This window comes from Ranitomeya imitator, chromosome 1 (assembly GCF_032444005.1).
Source record: "Ranitomeya imitator isolate aRanImi1 chromosome 1, aRanImi1.pri, whole genome shotgun sequence".
Lineage (NCBI taxonomy): Eukaryota > Metazoa > Chordata > Amphibia > Anura > Dendrobatidae > Ranitomeya > Ranitomeya imitator.
Window position 1 is genome coordinate 926176895 of NC_091282.1, and position 27377 is coordinate 926204271.

At 43.9% G+C, this 27377-nt stretch overlaps 1 protein-coding gene across 1 annotated transcript in view; it reads left to right on the top strand.

The window, feature by feature from the left end:
* Positions 1-27377, top strand: part of GRID2 (glutamate ionotropic receptor delta type subunit 2) — a 2297645-nt gene that overhangs the window by 1313033 nt on the left and 957235 nt on the right. Inside the window, exon 7 of the mRNA XM_069743575.1 lies at positions 5374-5535. Coding sequence (XP_069599676.1) covers positions 5374-5535 — 162 coding nt within the window. The remainder of the gene's footprint in view (positions 1-5373; positions 5536-27377) is intronic.

Consider the following 27377-nt stretch of genomic DNA (forward strand, 5'->3'; position numbering starts at 1 on the left):
TCTAATTTATTTAGATAATTACTTTTGGGTTTTCATTGGTTATAAGCCATAATCATCAACTGTTAGGGTTGGTAGATTATGCTAATTAAAATAAATAATAAAGTGCAATCACAACTCGGGGCCCACTGTGCAGAGATGGAAAACCACTGCTAGTGAATAATGTCAATTACATGGCGAGTACTAAGTGCGTTGTCCTGTTAAACGGCACAGGGCTAGCACGTGAACAGAACTTGCACACAGAAATGAAATAGATGCTCTGCAACAGAGCTGTGTCACTCCCACACAGAAATGAAACAAATGCTCAGCAACTGAGCTGTGCCACTCGCACATGGAAACAAAATAGCTGCTCTGCAACTGAGCTGTGTCACTTGTACACAGAAATGGAACAGATAATCTGAGCTTATCACCCTGACTAGGGTTGTGCTTGCTCTGGAACTTTACTGTGCTAACCACACACATGTAGGAACCAGATGCTAAGCCAACGGCTAATTGCCCCCACTGACCCCAGCTGCCTGCTTACGTGTACAGTCCCAAGCTAGACAGACACAAAACACCTGAAGACAGAGTGGTAGAGACTCCACTCACATAGCCATACAAAAAATGATACTAGCATGCCCGCGGGTACCATTGGGGATCTTTTATACAAAAGGCTCCACCCCAAACACTCATGCCCAGTTGGCCGAGACATCACCCATCCGGAGCTGCCACATCACCAGAGCAGGAGACATCAGGCCACCAATAGGAAGACGCCACATCACGGACATGCTCGGTATGGTGATTTCTGGACTTAGACTCGAGCGTGTCCGATCACTTGTTATCATAGACTTGGCTGGAGAGAAAGCAATAACAAACCAACCTCTATTCTCAGCAGCATCCGCAGCGGCCAAAGCTGAATGGGAGAACACAGAGGCAAATAAGGCTTGGGATCTATCACGTCCATGTCCCCTCTATATAGTATATGAGTTTCTCTTTTTCTATTGAAGAACTGAAATAAATTCACTTTTTGCTGATATTTTAATTTTGTAAGAAACACCTGTATATGATAGCTGGGGTCGGACAACAGGAACCCTCACCAAACTCAGTGCAACTGTGCTGGCCATTCTGATCACTCCTACTTTTAAAACCATAATCAAATGTAGTCCAACTGGATATAATATTGCAAGAGATGTAACATGTAAATAGCAATTTATGCAAATACATGTGATATCATAAGTACTGACCAACATATAGGACTTTTAAGTCCTGACAGCATGCAAATAATGACACCATGCAAACAAAATATCAGGAGACCTGATCAGACAGCAATATGTCATAGATCCGTTACTGGCAATCATAGTTACCCATAGAATGGCAGACAATCTGACAAATCCCAATAAATGAGAGCGTGTATCAAACAAGGACACAACATGGAATGCTCGCACCCATTCAGACGACATATGCTGTCATGGTAATCCTTTGAGGATGTAAAGCAAGATAACGTGTGCTGCTACTATTTGGCTGCAAAAGGCCCATAAACTGTTCTTGTACAGGGGCCCTCTTCTGTCTGTGCCGCCAGTGGATAGAAAGTAAATGTTTATGACCTATCCTGGGGATAGGGGATACATATTGTTTATGAGACAACCTCCTTTCAATGAAAAGAACATATCATATACAGTATGCTAAATAGTTATAATTGAAGCTTTGAACTGCACATTCTGCTTTTATATATCAATTTTACTTACATAACCTTCTTTTACTCTATATCCATTTTTCTGACTGGCGCTCTACAGGCTCTGGGACTTAGGTACTGGGAATTTTCCTTAGGATTGTTCCCTGAGTTACATTAGCAGAAGTTGTTCGCATTAATGTGATGTAAAGTGTTAATCTCAAGACGGTCAAAAAAATGCTCAAAGAGTGGTATAAAAAAGACAGTGGTCTTTTAAATGAGATATACAGAGCAAAAGTTTTGACACATCTTCTCATTTACAGATTTTTCTGTATTTAGTTTGCTTTTAGTTGGACCATCATTTATTTCTCAACAGGACAATGACCTCCAGGCTGTGCAAGGGCTATTTGACCCAAAAGGAGAGTGTTGAGGTGCTACGCTAGATGACCTGGCCTCCACAGTCACCAAACCTGAACCCAATCGAGATGGTTTGGGGTGAGCTAGACTGCAGAGTAAAGGCAAAAGGGTCAACAAGTGCTAAGCATCTCTGGGAACTTCTTCAATATTGTTGGAAGACCATAACTGGTAACTACCTATTGAAGCTCATCAAGAGAATGCCAAGAGTGTGCAAAGCAGTCATGATACAGGAAAGAAATATATCTTGGTACCGTGATAGCCAGTAGATAGAAAAGTATTTAGAATTGAGAGTCCTCAGTGGTTGATACCTTTTAATGGCTAACTGAAAAGATGGTAACAAATTGCAAGCTTTCGAGACTACATACGTCTCTTCATCAGGCAAAGACTAAAGCAAATTCTGAAGAATCACATATTTATGCACAACATAGTATAGAAAAAAAAGGGGGAAAAACCATGGATAAGCCAGGTGACATGAAGCAGAATTACCATGGGTGATAAACAGTTACGTCCATAAATATTGGGCCAATTCTTAGATAAGGATTGTTTTATTGTCCTGTGATTACGGTCTCTGTTGTGATGACCCCACATGGTCTGAGGGGCAAGTTCCTTAGTTGATGTAAAAAGACATAAATCCGTGCGACACATTCATTCCTGCAGTTAGAGTGTCAAAGGTCATCATCAGTTTATATTCCCAGACTCTTCTGTCTCTCTGAGATTTGAAGCCACCTTTTAGCACAAGTAATTTCATGTCTATAATGGTATGATTTGGGAGACAGAAATGTATTGCCACAGGTATATCCATTATTTTTTCTCTTATTGTGTGGCAGTGAGAATTCATCCTTGTTCTCAGTTTCTGCCCTGTCTCCCCCACATACAGACCCCCAGTTGGACATTTAGTACAAATAATTAGGTACACCACATTAGAAGTGATGCAGCTGAAAGTACCTGGTATCTTGTAGTCCTGATGTGAATTGGGGATCTTTATCTTGTCCATGGTCATTATAAATGGACAGGTTTTACATTTTTTTCTGGTTGCAAGGAAAGGTACCTGCAGCTGTTGGAGAGGACAGGGAGCTCTTGACAATGATGCTTCTTAGATTTGGGGGCTGCCTTAAACACAGTAGTGGGGGGTCTGGAAAAATGGATTGTAAGCGGGCATCTTTTTGCAGTAAAGGTTGTAATTTCCGTGCAGCTCCCCTTTGCACCTCCAGATTAGGATTGTAGGTAACCACTAGAGGTACCCGGTTATTTTCTTCTTTAGCTTTGTAATGTAGCAGGTGATTCCTTGATATTCTGGTGGCTCTTGTGATCTGATTTTCAATTGTTCTTGGATGGTAGCCCTGATTCAAAAAGGTCTTTCTGAGGCGACCAAGGTGTTCATCCCTATCCATTGGGTTGGAACATATGCGATTGTATCTGATGGCTTGGCTGTAGACAATAGAGTTTTTTATGTGTTTTGGATGGAAACTGTCCCATTTAAGGTATGTTGGACGGTCGATTGACTTCTGATACAAGGATGTCTCTATTTTATTGTTCTGCAGCTTAATGATGGTGTCCAAAAAGTTAATTTCAGTGCAGGAGTAGTTGAGTGTTAAGTTGATGGTAGGATGAAATTGATTAGACTGTTCATGGAACGTCTTTAGCTGTGGCTCAGACTCTGTCCAGATGATTAAAATGTCATCAATGTAGCGGTAGTACGCCAGAGGCCTGATGGGACATGAGGACAAAAAGTCGCTTTCAAGCTTGGCCAAGAAAAGATTTGCATACTGTGGGGCCATTTTACTTCCCATTGCTGTGCCAGTCTCCTGTAGATAGATCTTCTTGTCAAACTCAAAGTAATTGTGGGTGAGGATGAATTTTATAAGTTTCACCACAGAATTTGCATCAGTCCCTGCGTTTTCCAGGAAGAATTTGCAGGCATTTAATCCATCCTGGTGTGTGATATTTGAGCACAAAGATTCCACATCCATGGTGGCCAGGGTGGTTCCTTCTGGTTGAAGACCTATTGCTGATAGTTTAATAGTTTATTCAATAGGTCAGTTGTGTCCTGAATGAAGCTGGGTGTATCTTTTACCAGGGGTTTAAGAATACCCTCTACCCATCCAGATACCTGCTCAGTAAGGGTGCCCACACATGAAATAATTCGTCTTCATGGGTTTCCAGATTTGTGGATTTTGGGAAGCATGTATAATGTCCCTGTTCTTGGACTTTCTGGTATCAGGTCATTGGTCCTTTGGAACTTGCCCCTCAGACCATGTGGGGTCATCACAACAGAGACCCTAATCACAGGACAATAAAACAATCCTTATCTAAGAATTGGCCCAATATTTATGGACGTAACTGTTTATCACCCATGGTAATTCTGCTTCATGTCACCTGGCTTATCCATGGTTCCCCCCCCTTTTTTTTCTATACTATGTTGTGCATAAATATGTGATTCTTCAGAATTTGTTTTAGTCTTTGCCTGATGAAGAGACGTATGTAGTCTCGAAAGCTTGCAATTTGTTGTCATCTTTTCAGTTAGCCATTAAAAGGTATCAACCACTGAGGACTCTCAATTCTAAATATTTTTCAAAGCAGTCATCAAAGCAAAAGGTGGCTACTTTGAAGAACCTAGAATATAAGACGTATTTTCAGTTGTTTCACACTTTTTTGTTAAGTATATAATTCCACATGTGTTAATTCATAGTGTTGATGCCTTCAGTGTGAATTTACAATTTTCATAGTCATGAAAATACAGAAAAATCTTTAAATGAGAAGGTGTGTCCAAACTTTTGGTCTGTACTGTATATATATGGAACATTTTACTGTGTAAAATAAACTTACAGTCTGTGTTAATCCATACAATGAAGAAGATTTGTTTAAAGTTATGCTTTTGTATTTCCATGGTACAGTAATAATGTAATGATTTTACTTTTTAGGCCTTCAGTATACTTTATATCATTTGCTGAATATATAGAGATATATCCCATGCTCAGAAGTAGCAGGTGTAACACTAACAACATAATCTGTCCAAGGAAACATGCCATTTGTTGTTGTTTAGGAAGCAGCCACTTCTCTTTTATAACAATTATGGAGGTCAGAAGAAAACAAAGCAGTTGGCAAGACATAGTAAATGAAACCTCCATCATAAATGACAGCGCTTCATGTGGCTAATTCTGAAAGAAACATTGTACGATCTATCAGATGAGAAATGTAGTTGCAGGGCAATGAGTTCGTAAGTAGCTAAAGCAACGGTGCTATGATTTTTACTTATGTGTGTCAGCTCTCTTCAATAACTGAGGCCAATGATCAATATCTAATCTTTACAGATCACCAACCTCTATATCTATGACACAGTGCTCTTGCTGGCTAATGCCTTTCACAAGAAGCTAGAAGATCGAAAGTGGCATAGCATGGCCAGCCTCACTTGCATCAAGAAGAACTCAAAGCCTTGGCAGGGAGGTCGATCTATGTTGGAAACTGTCAAGAAGGTAACTTTTTCTCCGTCTTTCATCTTCATTATTTTCCAATGAAAGGAAAAAATGATCTTGGCTATGGTGGCTAATTTTAAATGCACATTACTCTTACTAATAGCCATGCCTGTCAAGAGACCTGTACGATTACTTTAGATGACAAATTTGCCAACTTACATTCTCCCAGTGAAGTTAGACTATTTGATGTGAAGCTTATTTCCTTTTTTAATTCCAATAAGAAACCATAGAGATATATGTGTTGAGTTCCCAATGCTGCACAGGGGTAATCTCGACCCATGTCCTTTGCGGTCTCCCATTTTTCAGAGGAGACTGCTAAGCAGAGACGCCAGTCCCAGCATTTTGCCCAGACTCATGCGGTGCATCTGGTTACCACTGTCGTTCTTGGTTCTGCTATTATAACCAACAGTGGTCAGCGGCAAGCAGATGTTCCTGGGACAAAGTCCTGCTTTTACTCAAGTGAGCATGCCCGTGGGATGACCTCTCTTTGGAGGTCGGTGGTCACATGCCCAGGTCGTGAAGCGGCCCTGATTGGACCACTGCTATAAAAGGTTTGCATGGCCGCTCAGCCATATGCTAGTATAAAACTTATATTGTGTGTGTGTGTGTGTGGATAAGTGTTTGACATCTAGTGAAAGCTCCTAATCAATTCCCTCCCTAGCATTGTTGTATGTGGTGTGGGTGTTGGAGCTGACTAGCTCCAGTTTGAGCCATCCTGCACAAGGCACGATTATACTGGATCATCTCAGCAGCATCCACCAGTGCAGCGCCATGCGCATCTAGTGCGGTTTCAGGTCCCTATCTAGGGTGGTTAGTGGCGTATGCTAGAGCGGCGCACACTCAGTGCTCTAAATCTTTATATTTAGGTTTATCCCTGGCACCGCAGTTGTGGCACCGAGTACTAGTGGTCTAGAGGGACTCTAACCCTGTATCCTTGAAGCAGTCCTGTGACCTAATACTAGCATTCACTCAGTGGATGCAGCCCTGTGAAGTAACAGATTTCACCTCCTTTCTTACCGGGTGATGTTAACCCATGTGAGTTCATATTATACCGCTGTATATACCGGCATTACCAAGCAGCAGGTGTCATCACGGTGGTTCCCGGGCTGCGAACGCACCATATATCTTCCGTTATATTATTTGGTGTGTTCCGCCAGCACTAATATTATACTAGCGTCAGGATCTGGCTAGTATTGGCAGATGAACTACAGCAGTACCTCCAGCAGCTGGAGGGCAGGTTGGCGGCTCTCAAGCACACAACCTCGGCTGTGGATGTTACCTCAGTAGCTGTTCAGGCTGCTTTCGTGGCTGCAGCTAATTTGTCCACTGCCACCCTTGCTCCGACGTTATCCCACCTCCCATTGCCAGATAAGTTTACTGGTGACAGTAACTTGTGCCGGGGATTCGTGAGCCAGTGTGCTATACACCATGAGCTCCTGGCTGCACGTTTTTCCATGGAGCTGGCTAATGAGGAATTTATAATATCCCTCCTGTCGGACAGCGCATTTGAGTGGGCTGCGCTGCTGTAGGAGTGTGACAATCATGTGGTGCAGAGTGCTCTGCAGTTCTTGAGCACTCTGAAACAGGTATTTTTGGAACCTCATGTCACCTATGATACGGCACTCCGACTGCTGGCATTGACACAGGGCTCACCCATGGTCAGCAATTTTGCCATCCACTTCTGGACTTTAGCATCAGAGCTGGAGCGGCCGGATAAAGTTGTCATCCCTGTTTTCTGGAGGGGACTGGCTGACCATGTGATGATGCTTTGGCCACTAGGGAGATTCCTGCCACACTGGAGGAACTAATAGCAATGTCTACCCGCTTCGACCTTCCTTTTAATGAGCAAAGGTTGGAGTGAGCCCAGCGTAGGTAGAGGTTTCGGCTGGCTTCCACCTTCACCGGACCTCTGGAATCTACAGTTCAGGAATCCAAGCCACATGAGAACATGGAGGTTTCCTGAATGGGATCTTAGTCCCAGGTTGCTCCAATACCCATGGTTTGTACTGTCAGCCAGCAATCAGGACATTATGCCTGGAAATGTCCACAGCGGTCAGGAAACGATCGCGTCTAATAACCATTGGAGGAGGTTCACTAGACACAGGGGCGTTTTCATACAGATTGTCCTTCAAGGGGACAATTACCATTGGCCCATCCACTCATACGGTAGAGCTGTGCGTGGATTCCAGGGTGGAGGGCAACTTTATGTCTTCTGCCTTCGCCCTATGGCATGAAATTCCTCTGGTGATGCTTGCCAAACCAGTGACCATATGAGTGGTAAATGGGTCGACATAGATAACTCGTCAGACCATCCCATTTACTCTATCCATGTCTCCATCTCATCAGGAGATCATCCCCCTGCTATTTATTCCCTAGGGAATTGATGAGGTCCTCTTAGGGATACCATGTCTACGCTACCACTCCCCTCATATAGAGTGGTCCTCAGGGAGAATTCTGGGATGGAGTAAATCGTGTGAGGGTAGATGCCAGAGGGAGTGCGTTCAGGTTGCTACTACAGAGGTACCCGCAGATCTCTCCTCTCTACCCAAACACTGTTTGCCTATGCGGATGTGTTCTCCAAGAAGGATGTGGAGACCCTTCCACCTTACCACCCCTACAACTGTACTATTGACCTCTTGCCTGGTGCTGACCCTCTCCGCGGTCGAGTCTATCCAATATCTCTCCCGGAGAAGGAGGCAATGACTAAGTACATCCAGGAGAATCTGGCAAAACGAATCACTAGGAAATCAGTGTCAGCTGCAGAGGTGGGGTTCTTCTCATTGCAGAAGAAGAGAGAAATATGTCCATGCATAAATTACAGGGGTCTTAACGCCATCACGATTAAGAACAAGTACCCTCTGTCCCTGATATCTGAGTTGATTATAAGTTGCGGGGATTGGGGTTTTTTACTAAACTTGATCTGTGGGGTGCTTGCAATCTGATTTGCATCTGTGAGGAGGACAAATGAAAGACGGCATTATGCACCAGGTAATGGCAATTACGGGTACCTCTGCATTGCTCCTGCTGTTTTCCAGGACTTTGTAAATGACATCTTCTGGGGCATGCTCTCCACCTCGGTCGTAGTCTATCTGGATGATATTTTCATCTACTCTCCAGATATTGACTCCCACCGGAGAGATGTTTGCAAAGCCTTCAACCTCCTATGGGCAAACTCCCTCTATGCCAAGTTGGAGAAGTGTGTGGTTGAACAGGAGTCTTTGCCTTTCCTGGGCTATATCATCTCCACCCAGGGATTGGCTATGGATCCCGCCAAGCTACAGGCTGTGATGGACTGGCAAGAACCCCAATCTCTCAAAGCGGTGCAGCACTTTATGGGGTTCATTAATTATTATCGTCAGTTCATTCCCCACTTCTCAATTTTGGTAGCTTCCTTGGTAGCCCTCACCAAGAAGGGAGCAAATTCTAAATTGTGGTCGGAGGCCTTCCTCTCTATTAAGTCTCATTTTGCTAGCGCTCCCATCCTACATCGCCCCAATGTAGATAAACCATTTATAATGGAGGTGGATGCCTCACCTGTTGGTGCCAGAGCAGTCGTCTTCCAAAAGAATGCTCAAGGTCTGAAGCATCCTCGCTTCCTTTTCTCCAAGACCTTCGCACCGGCGGAGAGGAATTATTCCATCGGGTGCAGGGAATTTCTAGCTATGAAATTGGCCTTCTCGAAGTGGAGACACCTCCTGGAAGGGGCTCATTTTCCCTTCCAAGTGTATACTGACCACAATAATATGGTTTATTTACAGTGGCTAAACTCTCGCCTGGCTAGATGGTCCTTATTTCATGATGGTCCATTATCTTTCGGGGGAGAAGAACATCCGTGCCAATGCGCTCTCCCTCTCCAAAGTGTAAACAGTAGAGGAGGAGGAGGAGCCTCTCCAAATTGTCCCCTCAGAGAGCCTGAGAACTGAGGCCCCGGTCTCCCTAGAGTCTGTAAATCCGGGCAAGATTTTGTACCACCTAATTTGTGACAGGAGGTTCTCTCTTCAGGTCACTCGTCCAGGGTTGGTGGACATTTTGAGACCAAGAGGACATCTGAGCTCCTGGCAAGGATGTACTGGTGGCCACATATGGCCAGTGATGTCAGAGACCATATTCGGGCGTGTGTCTCCTGCGCCAAGAACTGGTCTCCCCGACAATGGCTTGCTGGGCTACTTTACCCCCTGCCACCGGCAGGGGGGTAATGGCAATTATGGACTTTGTGGTCGACTTTCCCAAGTCTCGCAGCTGCATCGTTATCTGGGTAGTTACTGACCATTTTTCCAAATGGTTCACTTGGTGCCTCTCCCACAGCTACCTTCTGCGTGGGCCTTGGCAGCATTGTTCATTAAGCAAGTTTTCTGCCTACATGACATGTCTGACAAAATTGTTAGTGACCGGGGCCCCCAGTTTGCATCTCGGTTCTGGAGAGAGCTTTGTCACTTACTCAGCATTGAGTTCAATCTCTCTTCAGCTTACCATCCTGAGACGAATGGGTAGGTAGAGAGAGCCAACCAGACCCTGGTCACATATCTGCAACATTTGGCTTTGGCTAGGCAGAATGACTGGCCATCATTGCTGCCATGGGTGGAGTTTGCGCTGAGTAATGCTGTGGCAGACTCCATTGGATAGACCCCTTTCCTCCTTAACTACGGCCAACATTCGCGGCTTCCTGTGCCCATGCCCATGTCTTCCACTTACTCTAGGGTGGCAGACTGGGCGGTGGAGGCACTCGACATTTAGAACTGCACACAGGATGCCATTCAGACCTCCAAAGAGAGAATGAGGGTTTCTGCAGATGCACATCGGCGCCCCACTCCAACCTTTGCACCTGGTGATTTAGTGTGGCTTTCCGCCCGTAACATCAGGCTGTGAATTGAGTCCACTAAGTTTGCACCTCGCTACATAGGCCTCTTCAACATCCTGGAACAAGTCAACAATGTGGTCTATCTGTTGGCCCTTCCTCCACAGCTAGGTATCACCGACACCTTTCATGTGTCGCTCCTAAAACCCATTCACATGACTCAGTTTTCCGAGTCATCTGCCAGGACATCGGGCTCATTCATGGATGACTTCAAGGTGAAAGCTATCGTTTGGTGTAAGGTTGTACATGGCAAAAAGAATTATCTGGTGGATTGGAAGTGTCATGGCCAAGAGAACAGGACCTGGGAGCCAATTGAGCAGATTAAGGCTCCTCAGCTCATTGCTGCCTTTGAGCATAGCGAGGCCCAAGGAGGAGGGGGATAATGTTAGGTGTCGAGGTCCCACCGCTGCACAGGGGGAATCTCAAACCATGTCTCCCATTTTTCCCCAGCCGCAGAGGAGCTTGCTCAGCAGAGACGTTGGTCTCTGTGTCTTGCCCAGGCTGATGCTGGGCTGGGCATCTGGTTGCCACTGTCATTCCTGGTTCTGCTATTATAACCAACAGTGGTTAGCAGTGAGCAGACGTTTCTAAGGCAAAGTCCTGCTTTTTCTCAACTGAGCATGCCCGTGGGATGACCTCTCATTAGAGGTCAGGGGTCACATGCCCAGGTCCTGAAGTGGCCCTGATTGGATCACTGGGAAGGTCCCGGAAAGATGCTGCCATAAAAGGTTTGCATGGCCGCTCAGCCATTTGCTAGTATATAATTTATATTGTGTGTTTGGATGAGTGTTTGACATCTGGTGAAAGCTCCTAATCAATCCCCTCCCTAGAGTTGTTGTATGTGGTTTGGGTGTTGGAGCTGACTAGCGCCAGTTTGTGCCATCCTGCACAAGGCACGATTATACTGCGTCATCTCAGCAGCGTCCGCCAGTGCGGCGCCCCCCGCATCTATTGCGCGTTCCGGTCTCTAGCTAGGGCAGTTAGTGGCATCAGCAAGAGCAGCGCTGCGCACACTTAGTGGGCTGAATCTATATATTTAGGTTACTCCATGGTACTGCAGTTGTGGCAACGAATTCTAATGTTCTAGAGGGATTCTATCCCTGTGTCGTTGGGGCATAGTCCTGTGACCTAATACTAGTGTTCACTCAGCAGTATTGCGGCCCTGTGAAGTAACAGGGTTCGCCACCTTTATTACTGGGCGAAGTTAAACCATGTGAGTTCATATTATACCACCATACAGTCCACCATTACCGAGCAGCAGGTGTCATCTCTGCACGGTGGTCCCCGGGATGCGAACACACCATGTATCTTCCTTTATATTATTTGGTGTGTTTCACCAGCCCTAACATTATGTCTGGGTGCCTCCTACCATACTTTATGTCCTGAACATGACTTTTCATAAATCTCATTATAATTACAGAATAACAATAAAGTAAAAGTATAAAGTAGATAGCACAGGATTCTCCATTACAAGAAGATGATGGTCAGAGCTTAACTCCACCCACTTCCTTCACTGTGCTCTTCCGAGCATACACAGAAAACACTCATGTAGAAAACCAATGAGTCACAACCAGTCTAAAATTAGGCTTCTGTAAAAATGATAAGTAAGTCTTAATTTGAAAAAACAAAAACAAAATAGAAACAAAAGAAAAACATTGTAAGGTTTTTCTGTCTACAATGAGATTTCTATAAATCCCATCCATTTAGCTGGAACTGTAAGATACTACATTTTTAGACTCAGCTAGAATATGTAGCGTCAAAAACTCATTGTGTGCACACAGTCCAAACTTAAAGTAACATTCCCACAATGATCAAATAAACAATATCTAGGATTAAGAGTCACCTAAACTCAAAACGAGTCAGATATATTTTTTTGCCCATGCTACTAATTTAATGAAGTCATATTAAAGAATGTTTGCTTTTAATTCACTTTGCTGGATTTAAAAACCTCTTTACACAACTTTGAACAAAGCTGCTTAATAACTAACATGATTTATCCTAGCATAGTGGGTAGATTGCCAAGGAAACCATCCTGAACCACATATATATATATATATTGGATGTTGTGAGCTGCATTTACATTTTTTCTATATTACTGAGGAAGCGACATCCACATGAAACGCGCATTGGGGTACATTTGTGGTTAAGATCCAAGGCAAATTATTTCTGCTGGATGTTGATTCCATTGCTCATGTGCCCATGTAAACCTTGGACCATCTATATTTTATGTATACCATATTATTCCCACACTACTCACATCTAGTTGTTTTGTAGTGTAGTTTTTTTAATTATTATTTTTGCACATGGTTATAGAGGAAGCCAGCTAGTCTATGCTGTGTTTAACACTATAGCATAGAGATCTGCTTTACAGTAGCCACATGGATGATATTGGCATGCTTTGTTATCTGTGCTGGGGTTATTTTGCAGGGAGGAGGAAAATGCGAGCTCTAAAATCATCTGTTGTGACTGATGAATCCTATTTTAACCATACAAAGATGATATCCTTATTAGCCCTTCTGGCTGTAATGAAAATAGTATGTTAATTTATCTCTGTAGCCCATAAAATATTAGCATTTTATTATGCATAGTGGTTGGGATGAAAATTGCAAGATTTTTAACATGAGTTTAAACATACATGGTGGGATGGAAAATAAAAAAAATCGTATAAAATATGTTTTGCGTAAAACTTAATTTAAGCAGTAAGTAATTTTATGATGACATGCTCCTTTTATAATGCAATTATAAAAAGTGCACCATATTGTGTAAGGCTAGATTCACACTAACGTTTTGAGGAGCTGCGGAGGGCTGCCGACTTCCTCCGTGAAGCCCGCCCTCGGCCGAACCTCCGCCGTTAGCTCTGCCTACTTCTGCATGCGGCCTGCGTACCTATCTTTAACATTACAGCAAAAAAGGAACAGCAAGACACTTCTATTTATCTTCGGGTGCAAGGCCCCAGGCAACCAGTCCAATGATTGCACCAAGTTTATAAAAGCTCAAAAAAAGAGGCAGCACTCCATTTCTTCAGTGAAAAATGTGGAAGATTTAATCAACCCACTTGTCAGGGCAACGTTTCGGCTCCATCTGAGCCTTTCTCAAGCCTATCTTTAACATTAGGTACGCAGGTCGTGCGGCTGTATGCAGATGCTTCCTCATGCGTCATTTTGACGCATACAGCCGCACGACCTGTGTACCTAATGTTAAAGATAGGTACGCAGGTTGCATGCAGGCTGCATGCAGAAGTAGGCGGAGCTATCGGCGGAGGTGCGGTCGAGGGCGGGGTTTCACGGAGGAAGCTCCTCAAAACGCTAATGTGAAACCGGCCTAAATGAGGACTGAGCATCCTCGAGAAGCTGAATATCTGTATAAATATAGTGGCAGAGAATGAGAGGATTAATGTTCCAAATTATGGAAACATTTTTTTCCAGAATGCCACAAATGTCTGGTATTTTGCACAATAGTACTATTACTGGTACCAGTATTAATGTATTTATCATAATGGTTCAATGTTAGAATGAAACAGAGCAGCGAGATGTGGACTATGAAAGATATTGTTAAAAGTAAATAGGATGTTGATGCCACCTGGCATTATAGTGTCAGCACATTCCTAGTATAACAGCTAACAGTAACTGTATAATTAATGTAGTTTCTTTGGAATAGCCTACTGAATCTTAATCAACCAGTAATTAACTGCTTTGTAAGCTATAGTTCAATCCTAAAACTTTTCATTAGTTTCTAACCACCCACAAGAAATTGTATCATCGTGCCTAATTAGTTGTTTTCAGGTCTTAATAGCTTACTATCACCTTGTCAATTGCTCTCTAAGCACAGTGGTTTTCTCTGTGGTGAATGAATGAGGGAGGGAATGAATAAATGAATGAAAAACATGTTATAATATTAATATTAACATGTATATATGTATATATACAGTTAGGTCCATATATATTTGGACAGAGACAACATTTTTCTAATTTTGGTTATAGACATTACCACAATTAATTTTAAACAAAACAATTCAGATGCAGTTGAAGTTCAGACCTTCAGCTTTCATTTGAGGGTATCCACATTAAAATTGGATGAAGGGTTTAGGAGTTTCAGCTCCTTAACATGTGCCACCCTGTTTTTAAAGGGACCCAAAGTAATTGGACAGATTCAATAATTTTAAATAAAATGTTCATTTTTAGTACTTGATTGAAAACCCTTTGTTGGCAATGACTGCCTGAAGTTTTGAACTCATTGACATCACCAGACGCTGTGTTTCCTCCTTTTTGATGCTCTGCCAGGCCTTCACTGTGGTGGTTTTCAATTGCTGTTTGTTTGTGGGCCTTTCTGTCTGAAATTTAGTCTTTAACAAGTGAAATGTATGCTCAATTGGGTTGAGATCAGGTGACTGACTTGGCCATTCAAGAATATTCCACTTCTTTGCTTTAATAAACTCCTGGGTTGCTTTGGCTTTATGTTTTGGGTCATTGTCCATCTGTAGTATGAAACGACGACCAATCAGTTTGGCTGCATTTGGCTGGATATGAGCACACAGTATGGCTCTGAATATCTCAGAATTCATTCGGCTACTTCTGTCCTGTGTCACATCATCAATAAACACTAGTGACCCAGTACCAGTGGCAGCCATGCATGCCCAAGCCATCACACTGCCTCCACCGTGTTTTACAGATGATGTGGTATGTTTTGGATCATGAGCTGTACCACGCCTTCGCCATACTTTTCTCTTTCCATCATTCTGGTAGAGGTTGATCTTGGTTTCATCTGTCCAAAGAATGTTCTTCCAGAACTGTGCTGGCTTTTTGAGATGTTTTTTAGCAAAGTCCAGTCTAGCCTTTTTATTCTTGATGCTTACGAGTGGCTTGCACCGTGCAGTGAACCCTCTGTATTTACTTTCATGCAGTTTTCTCTTTATGGTAGATTTGGATATTGATACGCTTACCTCCTGGAGAGTGTTGTTCACTTGGTTGGCTGTTGTGAAAGGGTTTCTCTTCACCATGGAGATTATTCTGCGATCGTCCACCACTGTTGTCTTCCGTGGGCGCCCAGGTCTTTTTGCATTGATGAGTTCACCAGTGCTTTCTTTCTTTCTCAGGATGTACCAAACTGTAGATTTTGCCACTCCTAATATTGTAGCAATTTCTCGGATGGGTTTTCTCGGTTTTCGCAGCTTAATGATGGCTTGTTTCACCTGCATGGAGAGGTTCTTTGACCGCAATGTTTACTTCAGAGCAAAACCTTCCAAATGCAAGCACCACAACTCAAATCAACTCCAGGCCTTTTATCTGCTTAATTGAGAATGACATAATGAAGGGATTGCCCACACCTGTCCATGAAATAGCCTTGGAGTCAATTGTCCAATTACTTTTGGTCCCTTTAAAAACAGGGTGGCACATGTTAAGGAGCTGAAACTCCTAAACCCTTCATCCAATTTTAATGTTAATACCCTCAAATGAAAGCTGAAAGTCTGAACTTCAACTGCATCTGAATTGTTTTGTTTAAAATTCATCGTGGTAATGTCTATAACCAAAATTAGAAAAATGTTGTCTCTGTCCAAATATATATGGACCTAACTGTATGTATATGTGTATTATAAGTATGTGACTGCCTTCTGCTCAATCTCTAGCCATGGCGACTTGATGGATGGAGGCTCTATAAAATTAATCTTGTGTGAACCTGGATAGGTCCATCAGGGTTTTCTCTGCTGTTATCATAGATCATATGCAGTATATTTAAACAATAAAGGAATAAATGTTAGGTGTTTCGCATTTGATACTGATTTACACTGACAAATTTTCAGTTTCATGTTTATCTTTAGTGTAAACAAGCTGCTGAGCATGCCATAAATGAACACTGTGTTCATTCATCCGGTGAAATAATATTTTGTGCAGCACAGACGATCACATTTATCAAAGGTGCATCATCTTGTACAATCAGCATGTGCACACTGAACAATCCATTACAAATTTCTCAGTGTGCATCATTTCCAGTGTTCTTCCTGTGTAAGCAGGCTGCTAGACCACAAAAATAATCGGTAAATATTTACCAGTCGAGGCTCATTCCTTGTCACCAATCAGCGCATGTTTAAACTGACCGACCGGTGACTCGATACGACCATTGGTTGGTAAACTTTTACCTATGGGTGGTCACTTGAATTCCTGTTTACACAAAGCAAGCCAAAGTAACTCATTGGCACTTTGCAATTTATACTAGATTTCAGTGTGCATAGGCTGCAACTGGCAGTGCGAGTACTGATGACATGGGATGATGCACCACTGCGAGTGAAGAACATATGTGCTGCATAGAAGATCATTTCATACTATGATTAAGCATTTTGTTTGTTCATCGGGTGATCAGGAACCTGTTTAGACAGTAAGGTAACCATGACACAAGCGTTTTTCGCAACACTCATTCACAATTATCTAGCAATATATTCATTAATGCACCTTGATGTAGTCAAAATACATCATTTAGCTAGCCATGTAGATAATGCAAAGCTTAAGCAGCTGTATTCATGAAGTGCCTCTCGTGTTTCACACACTCTGAGAAGATAATAATAACTGAATCTATTAAGTATAGTCTTGATATTCTATCAATTATAAAAGTAAATACACAATTGTATTTGGTGACTGTATCACAAGGAACCCAAAATATACTGTGGTAATGCAATATAACTTAGTAGAGATGAGCGGATCCTTTGAAGTTCGGGTTCTGGTACCCGACTTGAACTTTTGTCCAAAGTTTGGTTCAGGTGCCAGAACCAGAACCCAAACCCCATTAAAAAGAATGAGGACTTGTACTTTGGAGCAGGGAAATTCAATCTCTAACTCTGCAACGGACTTCCTCCAGAACTCCAAACATTGAAATAGACTTTCCTGGAGAAGTCAGTGTTCAGTGATCAGCACCGAACACTAACTGTATGGTACGAACACCAAACCTTTAAGTTTGGGTTTGTTTATCTCTATTAGTTACATATACCAGTACAAAAAAAAATAATTGTGTATTAGTTTCTCTTGGAGCCATTGATTTTCTTGTATTATGCTTTTTTGGGGGAGTTCTTCAAATAATGGAAGGCCTTCTTCATAAAACAAGTCACTATAAAAAATTGATCTCGTGACTGTAGATTAAAACAAGTTGATATAAAATCTGTCTGAAGAATTTACTATATCCCATAGCAAACTACTTTCAATGAGTGATTTACATTGTCCCTAAAACTTTTCATTAATTGCTAACAACCCTAATGAATTGTATCTTCTTGTCTCATTAGTTGCTTCCAGACCTCAATTAATTGCTTAGCATCTCCCAGTTAATTGTTCGCTAAGTATACAAGTAGCTTCTCGAGTAATATAGGCATAAATGAATGACTAAGACGCTAAAACAAATGCTGACAATAGTTGCACATAAGACACATAAAGTAAATTAAAATGTAGTTTTTTAAATGATAAATGCAAAGATGATGTAAATATGTGAGCTAGAAATTGTGAAAGATCAAAGTAAAATAAAGCAAGAACTGAAAGGAATTTTGAACCTTCTTTTTTACTTTATGTTTTGAATCAATAACTTTCAAAGGCCATTTATTTTTCCTTCCAACAAAGCTGCCCCTCCATTTATTGTCTATAGCATTGATGAAGACATCTGGGAGCTGTACTCGACAACCTCTGTCAGACCCATAAACTCTGTCAGTAAATTAAAACATTTCTACTCAAATCTAAAGGCTAAAAGCCTACATTGATTAACTGACAGTGGTCAAGTGCAGCACTCAACTACTGCCATTGGCTCAATAGACGTTGAATGGAGCAGCAAAGAACTTGCTGAAATATCACACCTTTTAAACTTGCACGACTCTCGGCAGGGAGACTTGGGCCAATTTTCCATATGTTTAGTGTGATGCCGGCCAAACTCAGATATAGGTACTCAGAGCAGTGCACATGAATGTGATCCTTGCATTATTCTGAAAGTATTAAAAAAGTGTGTACCCCAAAATAAATTTTAACTTATCCCACATATTGCCACTCATGTGCATTGTTATGAAAGGCAATTCAGTACCACAATGGACATAGCGGTCAGAGCACATACAGTGATCTGACAATAACCCAAAATCATAGAACGAGCTCTGAGACGTGGGAACTCTGCAGACCGCAATCCCTAATCCTCTCCAAACAACACTAGAGGCAGCCGTGGATTGCGCCTAACACTGCCTATGCAACTCGGCACAGCCTGAGAAACTAACTAGCCTGAAGATAGAAAATAAGCCTACCTTGCCTCAGAGAAATACCCCAAAGGAAAAGGCAGCCCCCCACATATAATGACTGTGAGTTAAGATGAAAAGACAAACGTAGAGATGAAATAGGTTCAGCAAAGTGAGGCCCGACATTCTTAACAGAGCGAGGATAGAAAAGGTAACTTGCGGTCTACACAAAACCCTAAAGAAAACCACACAAAGGGGGCAAAAAGACCCTCCGTACCGAACTAACGGCACGGAGGTACACCCTTTGCGTCCCAGAGCTTCCAGCAACAAAATAGACAAGCTGGACAGAAAAAATAGCAAACAAATAGCAAAGAAGAACTTAGCTATGCAGAGCAGCAGGCCACAGGAATGATCCAGGGAAAAGCAAGTCCAACACTGGAACATTGACAGGAAGCCAGGATCAAAGCATTAGGTGGAGTTAAGTAGAGAAGCACCTAACGACCTCACCAGATCACCTGAGGGAGGAAACTCAGAAGCCGCAGTACCACTTCCCTCCACCAACAGAAGCTCACAGAGAGAATCAGCCGAAGTACCACTTGTGACCACAGGAGGGAGCTCTGCCACAAAATTCACAACAGTACCCCCCCTTGAGGAGGGGTCACCGAACCCTCACCAGAGCCCCCAGGCCGACCAGGATGAGCCACATGAAAGGCACGAACAAGATCGGGAGCATGGACATCAGAGGCAAAAACCCAGGAATTATCTTCCTGAGCATAACCCTTCCATTTAACCAGATACTGGAGTTTCCGTCTAGAAACACGAGAATCCAAAATCTTCTCCACAATATACTTCAATTCCCCCTCCACCAAAACCAGGGCAGGAGGATCAACAGATGGAACCATAGGTGCCACGTATCTCCGCAACAATGACCTAAGGAATACGTCATGTATGGAAAAAGAATCTGGAAGGGTCAGACGAAAAGACACAGGATTAAGAACCTCAGAAATCCTATACGGACCAATGAAACGAGGTTTAAACTTAGGAGAGGAAACCTTCATAGGAATATGACGAGAAGATAACCAAACCAGATCCCCAACACGAAGTCGGGGACCCACACGGCGTCTGCGATTAGCGAAACGTTGAGCCTTCTCCTGGGACAAGGTCAAATTGTCCACTACATGAGTCCAAATCTGCTGCAACCTGTCCACCACAGTATCCACACCAGGACAGTCTGAAGACTCAACCTGTCCTGAAGAGAAACGAGGATGGAACCCAGAATTGCAGAAAAATGGCGAAACCAAGGTAGCCGAGCTGGCCCGATTATTAAGGGCGAACTCAGCCAAAGGCAAAAAGGACACCCAGTCATCCTGATTGGCAGAAACAAAGCATCTCAGATATGTTTCCAAGGTCTGATTGGTTCGTTCGGTCTGGCCATTAGTCTGAGGATGGAAAGCCGAGGAAAAAGACAAGTCAATGCCAATCCTACCACAAAAGGTTCGCCAAAACCTTGAAACAAACTGGGAACCTCTGTCAGAAACGATATTCTCTGGAATGCCATGTAAACGAACCACATGCTGGAAGAACAATGGCACCAAATCAGAGGAGGAAGGCAATTTAGACAAGGGTACCAGATGGACCATCTTAGAAAAGCGATCACAGACCACCCAAATGACTGACATCTTTTGAGAAACGGGAAGATCAGAAATAAAATCCATAGAGATATGTGTCCAAGGCCTCTTCGGGACCGGCAAGGGCAAAAGCAACCCACTGGCACGAGAACAGCAGGGCTTAGCCCGAGCACAAATCCCACAGGACTGCACAAAAGCACGCACATCCCGCGACAGAGACGGCCACCAAAAGGATCTAGCCATGAACTCTCTGGTACCAAGGATTCCAGGATGACCAGCCAACACCGAACAAGGAACCTCAGAGATAACTTTATTGGTCCACCTATCAGGGACAAACAGTCTCTCCGCTGGACAACGATCAGGTTTATTAGCCTGAAATTTTTGCAGCACCCGCCGCAAATCAGGGGAGATGGCAGACACAATTACTCCTTCCTTGAGGATACCCGCCGGCTCAGACAAACCCGGAGAGTCGGCCACAAAACTCCTAGACAGAGCATCCGCCTTCACATTTTTAGAGCCCGGAAGGTACGAAATCACAAAGTCAAAACGGGCAAAAAACAGCGACCAACGAGCCTGTCTAGGATTCAACCGCTTAGCAGACTCAAGATAAGTCAAGTTCTTATGATCAGTCAATACCACCACGCGATGCTTAGCTCCTTCAAGCCAATGACGCCACTCCTCGAATGCCCACTTCATGGCCAGTAACTCTCGGTTGCCCACATCATAATTTCGCTCAGCAGGCGAAAACTTCCTGGAAAAAAAAGCGCATGGTTTCATCACTGAGCAATCAGAAGCTCTCTGCGACAAAACAGCCCCTGCTCCAATCTCAGAAGCATCAACCTCGACCTGGAACGGGAGAGAAACATCTGGTTGACACAACACAGGGGCAGAAGAAAAACGACGCTTCAACTCTTGAAAAGCTTCCACAGCAGCAGAAGACCAATTGACCAAATCAGCACCCTTCTTGGTCAAATCGGTCAATGGTTTGGCAATACTAGAAAAATTGCAGATGAAGCGACGATAAAATTTAGCAAAGCCCAGGAACTTTTGCAGACTTTTCAGAGATGTCGGCTGAGTCCAATCATGGATGGCTTGGACCTTACCAGGATCCATCTCGATAGTAGAAGGGGAAAAGATGAACCCCAAAAATGAAACCTTCTGCACACCAAAGAGACACTTTGATCCCTTCACAAACAAAGAATTAGCACGCAGGACCTGAAAAACTGTTCTGACCTGCTTCACATGAGACTCCCAATCATCCGAGAAGATCAAAATGTCATCCAAGTACACAATCAGGAATTTATCCAGGTACTCTCGGAAGATGTCATGCATAAAGGACTGAAACACTGATGGAGCATTGGCAAGTCCGAATGGCATCACTAGATACTCAAAATGACCCTCGGGCGTATTAAATGCAGTTTTCCATTCATCTCCTCGCCTGATACGCACCAGATTATACGCACCACGAAGATCTATCTTGGTGAACCAACTAGCCCCCTTAATCCGAGCAAACAAATCAGATAACAATGGCAAGGGGTACTGAAATTTAACCGTGATCTTATTTAGAAGGTGGTAATCAATACAAGGTCTCAGCGAACCATCCTTCTTGGCTACAAAAAAGAACCCTGCTCCTAATGGTGACGATGACGGGCGAATATGCCCCTTCTCCAGGGATTCCTTCACATAACTGCGCATAGCGGCGTGCTCAGGCACGGATAAATTAAACAGTTGACCTTTTGGGAATTTACTACCAGGAATCAAATTGATAGCACAATCACAATCCCTATGCGGAGGTAGGGCATCGGACTTGGGCTCATCAAATACATCCCGGTAATCAGACAAGAACTCTGGAACCTCAGAAGGGGTGGATGACGAAATTGACAGAAATGGAACATCACCATGTACCCCCTGACAACCCCAGCTGGACACCGACATGGATTTCCAATCTAATACTGGATTATGGGCTTGTAGCCATGGCAACCCCAACACGACCACATCATGCAGATTATGCAACACCAGAAAGCGAATAACCTCCCGATGTGCAGGAGCCATGCACATGGTCAGCTGGGTCCAGTATTGAGGCTTATTCTTGGCCAAAGGCGTGGCATCAATTCCTCTCAATGGAATAGGACACTGCAAGGGCTCTAAGAGAAACCCACAACGCTTAGCATACTCCAAGTCCATCAAATTCAGGGCAGCGCCTGAATCCACAAATGCCATGACAGAATACGATGACAAAGAACAGATCAAGGTAACGGACAGAAGGAATTTTGACTGTACTGTACCAATGGTGGCAGACCTAGCGAACCGCTTAGTGCGCTTAGGACAATCAGAGATAGCATGAGTGGAATCACCACAGTAGAAACACAGCCCATTCAGACGTCTGTGTTCTTGCCGTTCAACTCTGGTCAAAGTCCTATCGCACTGCATAGGCTCAGGTTTAAGCTCAGGTAATACCGCCAAATGGTGCACAGATTTATGCTCACGCAAGCGTCAACCGATCTGAATGACCAAAGACATAGACTCATTCAAACCAGCAGGCATAGGAAATCCCACCATGACATCCTTAAGGGCTTCAGAGAGACCCTTTCTGAACATAGCTGCCAGCGCAGATTCATTCCATTGAGTGAGCACGGACCACTTTCTAAATTTCTGACAATATACCTCTATCTCATCCTGTCCCTGACAAAGAGCCAGCAAATTTTTCTCTGCCTGATCCACTGAATTAGGTTCATCGTACAGCAATCCGAGCGCCAGGAAAAACGCATCGATATTACTCAATGCAGGATCTCCTGGCGCAAGAGAAAACGCCCAGTCCTGAGGGTCGCCGCGCAAAAAAGAAATAACAATCAAAACCTGTTGAACTGGATCACCAGAGGAGCGAGGTTTAATTTACAATTATTTTTGAAACTCAGAAACTTAGTTCTATCTCCAAAAAACAAATCAGGAATAGGAATTCTTGGTTCTAACATAGATTTCTGATCAATAGTGTCTTGAATCTTTTGTACACTTGCCGAGAGCTGATCCACAAATGAAGACAGACTTCTAATGTCCATCGCTACACCTGTGTACTGAACCACCCAAATGTCTAGGGGAAAAAAAAGGCAAAACACAGTGCAAAGAAAAAAAAATGGTCTCAGAACTTCTTTTTTCCCTCTATTGAGAATCATTAGTACTTTGGGCTTCCTGTACTGTTATGAAAGGCAATTCAGTACCACAATGGACATAGCGGTCAGAGCACATACAGTGATCTGACAATAACCCAAAATCATAGAACGAGCTCTGAGACGTGGGAACTCTGCAGACCGCAATCCCTAATCCTCTCCAAACAACACTAGAGGCAGCCGTGGATTGCGCCTAACACTGCCTATGCAACTCGGCACAGCCTGAGAAACTAGCTAGCCTGAAGATAGAAAATAAGCCTACCTTGCCTCAGAGAAATACCCCAAAGGAAAAGGCAGCCCCCCACATATAATGACTGTGAGTTAAGATGAAAAGACAAACGTAGAGATGAAATAGATTCAGCAAAGTGAGGCCCGACTTTCTTAATAGAGCGAGGATAGAAAAGGTAACTTTGCGGTCTACACAAAACCCTAAAGAAAACCACGCAAAGGGGGCAAAAAGACCCTCCGTACCGAACTAACGGCACGGAGGTACACCCTTTGCGTCCCAGAGCTTCCAGCAACAAAATAGACAAGCTGGACAGAAAAAATAGCAAACAAATAGCAAAGAAGAACTTAGCTATGCAGAGCAGCAGGCCACAGGAATGATCCAGGGAAAAGCAAGTCCAACACTGGAACATTGACAGGAAGCCAGGATCAAAGCATTAGGTGGAGTTAAGTAGAGAAGCACCTAACGACCTCACCAGATCACCTGAGGGAGGAAACTCAGAAGCCGCAGTACCACTTCCCTCCACCAACAGAAGCTCACAGAGAGAATCAGCCGAAGTACCACTTGTGACCACAGGAGGGAGCTCTGCCACAAAATTCACAACAGTACCCCCCCTTGAGGAGGGGTCACCGAACCCTCACCAGAGCCCCCAGGCCGACCAGGATGAGCCACATGAAAGGCACGAACAAGATCGGGAGCATGGACATCAGAGGCAAAAACCCAGGAATTATCTTCCTGAGCATAACCCTTCCATTTAACCAGATACTGGAGTTTCCGTCTAGAAACACGAGAATCCAAAATCTTCTCCACAATATACTTCAATTCCCCCTCCACCAAAACCAGGGCAGGAGGATCAACAGATGGAACCATAGGTGCCACGTATCTCCGCAACAATGACCTAAGGAATACGTCATGTATGGAAAAAGAATCTGGAAGGGTCAGACGAAAAGACACAGGATTAAGAACCTCAGAAATCCTATACGGACCAATGAAACGAGGTTTAAACTTAGGAGAGGAAACCTTCATAGGAATATGACGAGAAGATAACCAAACCAGATCCCCAACACGAAGTCGGGGACCCACACGGCGTCTGCGATTAGCGAAACGTTGAGCCTTCTCCTGGGACAAGGTCAAATTGTCCACTACATGAGTCCAAATCTGCTGCAACCTGTCCACCACAGTATCCACACCAGGACAGTCTGAAGACTCAACCTGTCCTGAAGAGAAACGAGGATGGAACCCAGAATTGCAGAAAAATGGCGAAACCAAGGTAGCCGAGCTGGCCCGATTATTAAGGGCGAACTCAGCCAAAGGCAAAAAGGACACCCAGTCATCCTGATTGGCAGAAACAAAGCATCTCAGATATGTTTCCAAGGTCTGATTGGTTCGTTCGGTCTGGCCATTAGTCTGAGGATGGAAAGCCGAGGAAAAAGACAAGTCAATGCCAATCCTACCACAAAAGGTTCGCCAAAACCTTGAAACAAACTGGGAACCTCTGTCAGAAACGATATTCTCTGGAATGCCATGTAAACGAACCACATGCTGGAAGAACAATGGCACCAAATCAGAGGAGGAAGGCAATTTAGACAAGGGTACCAGATGGACCATCTTAGAAAAGCGATCACAGACCACCCAAATGACTGACATCTTTTGAGAAACGGGAAGATCAGAAATAAAATCCATAGAGATATGTGTCCAAGGCCTCTTCGGGACCGGCAAGGGCAAAAGCAACCCACTGGCACGAGAACAGCAGGGCTTAGCCCGAGCACAAATCCCACAGGACTGCACAAAAGCACGCACATCCCGCGACAGAGACGGCCACCAAAAGGATCTAGCCATGAACTCTCTGGTACCAAGGATTCCAGGATGACCAGCCAACACCGAACAAGGAACCTCAGAGATAACTTTATTGGTCCACCTATCAGGGACAAACAGTCTCTCCGCTGGACAACGATCAGGTTTATTAGCCTGAAATTTTTGCAGCACCCGCCGCAAATCAGGGGAGATGGCAGACACAATTACTCCTTCCTTGAGGATACCCGCCGGCTCAGACAAACCCGGAGAGTCGGCCACAAAACTCCTAGACAGAGCATCCGCCTTCACATTTTTAGAGCCCGGAAGGTACGAAATCACAAAGTCAAAACGGGCAAAAAACAGCGACCAACGAGCCTGTCTAGGATTCAACCGCTTAGCAGACTCAAGATAAGTCAAGTTCTTATGATCAGTCAATACCACCACGCGATGCTTAGCTCCTTCAAGCCAATGACGCCACTCCTCGAATGCCCACTTCATGGCCAGTAACTCTCGGTTGCCCACATCATAATTTCGCTCAGCAGGCGAAAACTTCCTGGAAAAAAAAGCGCATGGTTTCATCACTGAGCAATCAGAAGCTCTCTGCGACAAAACAGCCCCTGCTCCAATCTCAGAAGCATCAACCTCGACCTGGAACGGGAGAGAAACATCTGGTTGACACAACACAGGGGCAGAAGAAAAACGACGCTTCAACTCTTGAAAAGCTTCCACAGCAGCAGAAGACCAATTGACCAAATCAGCACCCTTCTTGGTCAAATCGGTCAATGGTTTGGCAATACTAGAAAAATTGCAGATGAAGCGACGATAAAATTTAGCAAAGCCCAGGAACTTTTGCAGACTTTTCAGAGATGTCGGCTGAGTCCAATCATGGATGGCTTGGACCTTACCAGGATCCATCTCGATAGTAGAAGGGGAAAAGATGAACCCCAAAAATGAAACCTTCTGCACACCAAAGAGACACTTTGATCCCTTCACAAACAAAGAATTAGCACGCAGGACCTGAAAAACTGTTCTGACCTGCTTCACATGAGACTCCCAATCATCCGAGAAGATCAAAATGTCATCCAAGTACACAATCAGGAATTTATCCAGGTACTCTCGGAAGATGTCATGCATAAAGGACTGAAACACTGATGGAGCATTGGCAAGTCCGAATGGCATCACTAGATACTCAAAATGACCCTCGGGCGTATTAAATGCAGTTTTCCATTCATCTCCTCGCCTGATACGCACCAGATTATACGCACCACGAAGATCTATCTTGGTGAACCAACTAGCCCCCTTAATCCGAGCAAACAAATCAGATAACAATGGCAAGGGGTACTGAAATTTAACCGTGATCTTATTTAGAAGGTGGTAATCAATACAAGGTCTCAGCGAACCATCCTTCTTGGCTACAAAAAAGAACCCTGCTCCTAATGGTGACGATGACGGGCGAATATGCCCCTTCTCCAGGGATTCCTTCACATAACTGCGCATAGCGGCGTGCTCAGGCACGGATAAATTAAACAGTTGACCTTTTGGGAATTTACTACCAGGAATCAAATTGATAGCACAATCACAATCCCTATGCGGAGGTAGGGCATCGGACTTGGGCTCATCAAATACATCCCGGTAATCAGACAAGAACTCTGGAACCTCAGAAGGGGTGGATGACGAAATTGACAGAAATGGAACATCACCATGTACCCCCTGACAACCCCAGCTGGACACCGACATGGATTTCCAATCTAATACTGGATTATGGGCTTGTAGCCATGGCAACCCCAACACGACCACATCATGCAGATTATGCAACACCAGAAAGCGAATAACCTCCCGATGTGCAGGAGCCATGCACATGGTCAGCTGGGTCCAGTATTGAGGCTTATTCTTGGCCAAAGGCGTGGCATCAATTCCTCTCAATGGAATAGGACACTGCAAGGGCTCTAAGAGAAACCCACAACGCTTAGCATACTCCAAGTCCATCAAA